We start from the raw sequence: 5,154 nt of genomic DNA on the forward strand, positions 1-5,154 counted from the left end.
GCTGGCTGAAAGCAGGTTTCTGGGGTTTTGTTTAGCTTCTATATTTGTAACAATGTTTCAAACTGCAAGTTCAGAGGCCGGCAGCGGCAGGCGGGGAACGTTGGCTTCCTCCGTCACTGAAGCAAGCAAGCCTCATGTTCGCTTCAAGCTGCCTGGCTGCCGGCCGCCATCTTGGCTGGCAGTTAATTTGAATATCGCCCTGATTAGCCAATGGGAAGGGTAGCGGAGGTACGGCTAATTACCATGTTTCTCTATTATTAGATAGGATAGTTTACCTGTTGAAAAGATCAAATATGATAATGACAGTAAATTTTACTCAACTGACTGTTAACACTACAAAACATGCTACAATGTACTGACAGCATTGATTAATATGGTTAATTAATGATAATATCCAAGCAATTTCTAAGTCCACCAGTAAGCTGGATTCTGGTTTATAAGTGGTTAACATCTCTTTTCTATGTGAGTGTCAACGTTACTTCAGGTTCTCAGCAAACTTGCGTAGGTATTAAGGAGAAAGCTACATTAGTTAGGAAACTACAAGTATTTTACAATTACACAGAGACAATTGTATTTTATGTACAGGTTATTAGAAAATATGATTTATTATCATATTTTATGGAGAAGGGGGAGGCATTTTAAACTATCCTATGTTAGGCTTGCTTCTGGTTGACTATTACATTTCCTTCTTCTTCTTAATCAGGAGAAGTTATTACTCTGATGGGTTGTTTTGGGGCCACATATAAAACACAGAGTCACCTTGAAGGCTGGACCCACCTTCACCCTTTCATTTATATCTTCCTGCCTCAGAATTTAGCAGGGCCCAGCCCATCAGGGAGGTTCTCTTCACGTTTTACAGGCCATTTTTTCTCTTTCTCTAAATCATTGTTTCTGGCTTAGGTACCTGGATGCAGCTTGGTGAGCCCTGGACATCCTTTCTCTGAATATCACCTTGCAAGACTGAGTAGGCCTAATCCAAAATTCAGGGAAAGTAGGAGTGGCCTGGATTACCTGGAAAGTCTATATTGTAAGATGCCTTTCAGACTGTTATCATTCCGTGTTTAATGTTAAAATTTAACTCCATTCTCAGAACATCTGTAGTGTGTACAGTACTAGGAATCCTAAGGAAATGAAGCAAATGACAGGATAGGATTTGGTGATATCTGTTCCTGCCCTATAATACTATTATCAAACCAAACTTCACACTGTACTTTTGAAATATACTTCTTTGTGACCAGAATGTTAATGCCAAAGTTATTGTCCATCAAAAACACCCTCTATACTACTTTAGCACCTGACATGTGTATTTTGTTTTTCAAATTGTTATCTGAGTTAATTGGAGCTACCCTAATAGTTTACCTTTCATGTAGAAATTTCTTTAACCAGACCTTTTACAGAGTTTAACACACTCATTTGTTTTCTGCTCTAAGGTAGTTTATCTAACCTTTTGAGGAACCTGGGCAAGGGCTGATGCAAACACATTGGCTTTCTCTTCTGTCATGTTAGTGACCATCGACCCCAGGGAAAACACCACAATACCATTTTCTCCAGAGCTCTGGACAAACTCTTCCATTTCCTGTGAAGAAAGAATTTTTTCCATCACAAAAGAGCAATAGCATAGTGAACACTATTGAAGGGATTGCTACAAACAGCCAAAGAGAAAATTAAGTATTATAAGGAGTTATTAGTGTAGTCGCAGGGGTCCTCAAACTACCGCCGAAAACATTTATCTGGCCCGCCGGGTGTTTTTGCCGCCGCTGCCTGTCCTGCTTAGCAGCTGACTCGTCCCAGGCCCGCAGTGTGCATGTGTGGAAGAGGGACAGTGAACTGGCCCCCTGTTTAAAAAGTTTGAGGACCTCTGGTGTAGTGTTTGTTATTTTAAATTGTGTTAAAATGCACATAATATAAAGTTACCATCTTAAGTATTTAAAAATATTTTTATTGATTTTTAGCAAGAGAGAAGAAGAGAGAGGGAGAGACAGAGAGAATCATCTATTGGCTGCCTCCTGCATGTTCAAGGTGGCGGGGCCCACAAGCTGGGCATATGCCCTGACTGGGAATTGAGCCAATAACCTTTGGTGCATGGGACAGTACCCAACCAACTAAGCCACACTGGCCAGGGACCATCTTAACCATTATTTTTATTTATTTATTTTTAAAATATATTTTATTGATTTTTTACAGAGGAAGGGAGAAGGATAGAGAGTTAGAAACATTGATGAGAGAGAAACATCAATTCAGCTGCCTCCTGCACACTCCCTACTGGGGATGTGCCTGCAACCAAGGTATATGCCCTTGACCGGAATCGAACCTGGGACCCTTTAGTCCATGGGCCGACACTCTATCCACTGAGCCAAACTGGTTAGGGCAATCTTAACCATTATTAAATGCACAGTTCTGTAGTATATATAGTCTTATTGTTATGCAACCCATCTCTAAGTACTTTTTCATCTTGCAAATTGGAACTGACAATCATCATTCTACTTTGTTTCTATGCATTTGAGTAGTCTAGATACCTCATTTGTTGCCATTTATTCATGCACTCATTGGCTGCTTCTTGTATGGGCCCTGATTGGGATCAAACCTGCACCGTGGCACACTGGGACAATTCTCTAACTAACTGAGCTACTTGGCCTGGCCAGTACTGTTCTTAGCAGCAGTAAAAATAACAATAGTAACAAGAGTTAATATTACTTTTGTGTCACTATGTGCCATAGACATTGTAAGTATTATATATATATATAAAGAATTTTTTTATACTGAATAGAAATATGAGGTTGATATTATAACTATAAGAGTAAGTGTATTCACATCTTTAATGTGTAGTTTTCCATTATTTGTTGCTGGAATTCTCGCAATGACCTCCTCTTTGTTTGCCTTTCCACTCTTGACCCTATGCAATTCAACCCAGACATTGCCTCTTGAGAGCTTTGTAAAAAGGAAAATCTGATCATATCTCTGCCCTTTTACTCCCTTTGCCCCTTTTCATTGGCTCCTGAATACTTTCATAAGATGCTTCAGAATTCTTATAATTACTTACCTTTAATTTACTTCTCCAGCATCATCTGCCTCTTTTTTCAGCCTCTTCCTGATACACTAAACTTGGACTTTTTGGGAATTATTATTCTTTTTCTTGCATTACCTTTTGTGTCTTCCTTTCTTACCATTCCTTTCTGCTATTAATACACAGCCTTCAGTTCCCACTTAATTATTAATAATATGAAATATTTTCTGTATTCCCTGCTGGATATTATCTAGCATTGTGGTCTTTCCTTATTATACTACTTTTCACAAAATTTTTATTACTAATACTAGAGGCCCGGTGCACGGATTTGTGCACTGGTTGGGTCCCTCAGCCTGGCCTGCGCCCACTCGCAATCCAGGACCCCTCGGTGGATGTAGTAGTGCACAAAGTGGCAGACAGCTGGAGAGGAGCCCAGGCCAGGCGCCACACTGCTCCTGCTCATCCCAGTCCCCCTGTGCCTGCAGCTGCTGCTGCTCAGTAGTGCTGTCATGAAGGTGGGATAGGCTCGCACTGCACAGCTGCGCTCACCAGCTGTGAGCCCAGTGTCTGGCGCCTGTTGGTCAGCTGAGCGGCACTCCCACTGTAGGAGTGCACTGACCACTGGGGGGCAGCTCCTGCATTGAGCGTCTGCCCCCTTGTGGCCAGTGCGCATCATAGCGACTGGTCGACTGGTCATTCGGTCACTTAGGCTTTTATGTATATAGATTCTGTCTTTCCAAGTAGAATGTTGGGTATTTATGGATAAAAATTGTGTCTTCACTGATTCTCTTTTATCCAGTGCTTATCTCTGGCTATGTGAGTCACTCTAAGAATGTCTTTGAATGAATGATTGACACTTTCTTATGTGTTCAACAGGGAAGACCTTAATTTAACTGAACCTATTTCCAAAGTCTCCCAAATATAATTATTTATTTGGTAGTGATAATGACATTCAAATTCTTGAAATAGTATAAAATATATGAGTTCCTAATGGTCACTTGACCCAGATTCCCATATCTCTCACTGTGTGATCAGACAATCTTAATGAAGAACACAGAATCATTCCCACTGAAAGTGCAAAATAATCAAAGTAGAACAAACATGAATAGTTTTACCTTAGGCAGAGGCTTAGCAGGTTTGCAGTGGAGGCCTCCAACAAATTCAAAATGTGGCAAGAGTGGGCGAGGGAATTCAAAATCCCAATAAGTTCGAATAAGCCACATTTCAGCTTTCCCCATTAACTCAAATAATGTAATGGGTTTTCCTGAAGGGAAAAAAAGAAAAGAAAAAAAAGGTAGTGAAAATGAGACTAGTGTAATGTGAATATAACAGGTAATTTTCTGAAAGGAGCTTAGAGTAATGTAGCCAAAGATGTTTAAAAGTGATTGGCTTACACTCTTTTCAAAATTGCCTGATACTGGCACAAGAACAGATATATAGAGCCATGGAACAGAACAAAGAACCCAGAATTCGACCCAAGCCATTATGCTCAATAAATATTTGACAAAGGAGGCAAGAACATACAATGGAGTCAAGACAGTCTCTTCAATGAAGGGGGTTGGAAAAATTGGACAGACACATGCAAAAAAAATGAAACTAGACCACTATACACAAAAATAAAATCAAAATGGATAAAGGACTTAAATGTAAGACGGAAAACCATAAAAATTTTAGAAGAATCCATAGGCAGTAGAATATCAGAATGTCGTAGCAATATCTTTACCTATACAGCCCCTAGGGCAATAGAAACTAAGGAGAAAATAAACAAATGGGACTACATCAAAATAAAAAGCTTCTGCACAGCAAAAGAAACCATCAACAAAACAACAAGAAAGCCCACTGCATGGGAGAACAGATTTGCCAATTTTATCTCTGATAAGGGCCAATCTCCAAAATTTATAGGGAACTCTTACATCTTAACAAAAGGAAGACAAACAATCCAATAAATAAATGGGCAAAAAACTTAAATAGACACTTTTCAAAATAGGACATACTAAAGGCCAGGAGATAGATGAAAACATACTCAAAGTCACTAATCATCCGAGAGATGCAAATCAAAATGACAATGAGATACCACCTCACACCTGTCAGGATGGCTATTATCAACAAATCAACAAATGACAAGTGCTGGTGAGGATGTGGAGAAAAAG

At 39.7% G+C, this 5,154-nt stretch overlaps 1 protein-coding gene across 2 annotated transcripts in view; it reads right to left on the bottom strand.

Moving 5' to 3' along the window:
• LOC102260915 (UDP-glucuronosyltransferase 2B31) overlaps window positions 1–5,154 on the bottom strand; it is a 17,187-nt gene that overhangs the window by 8,516 nt on the left and 3,517 nt on the right. Inside the window, exons 2-3 of one of the 2 annotated variants that reach the window (XM_005868893.2) lie at window positions 4,120–4,268; window positions 1,445–1,576 (exon numbers count right to left, since the gene is read on the bottom strand). In XM_005868893.2, coding sequence (XP_005868955.1) covers window positions 1,445–1,576; window positions 4,120–4,268 — 281 coding nt within the window. The remainder of the gene's footprint in view (window positions 1–1,444; window positions 1,577–4,119; window positions 4,269–5,154) is intronic. The other variant, XM_005868894.2, reaches the window with a different exon arrangement.

The sequence above is a fragment of the Myotis brandtii genome, unplaced genomic scaffold (assembly GCF_000412655.1).
Source record: "Myotis brandtii unplaced genomic scaffold, ASM41265v1 scaffold28, whole genome shotgun sequence".
NCBI classification, from domain to species: Eukaryota; Metazoa; Chordata; class Mammalia; order Chiroptera; family Vespertilionidae; genus Myotis; species Myotis brandtii.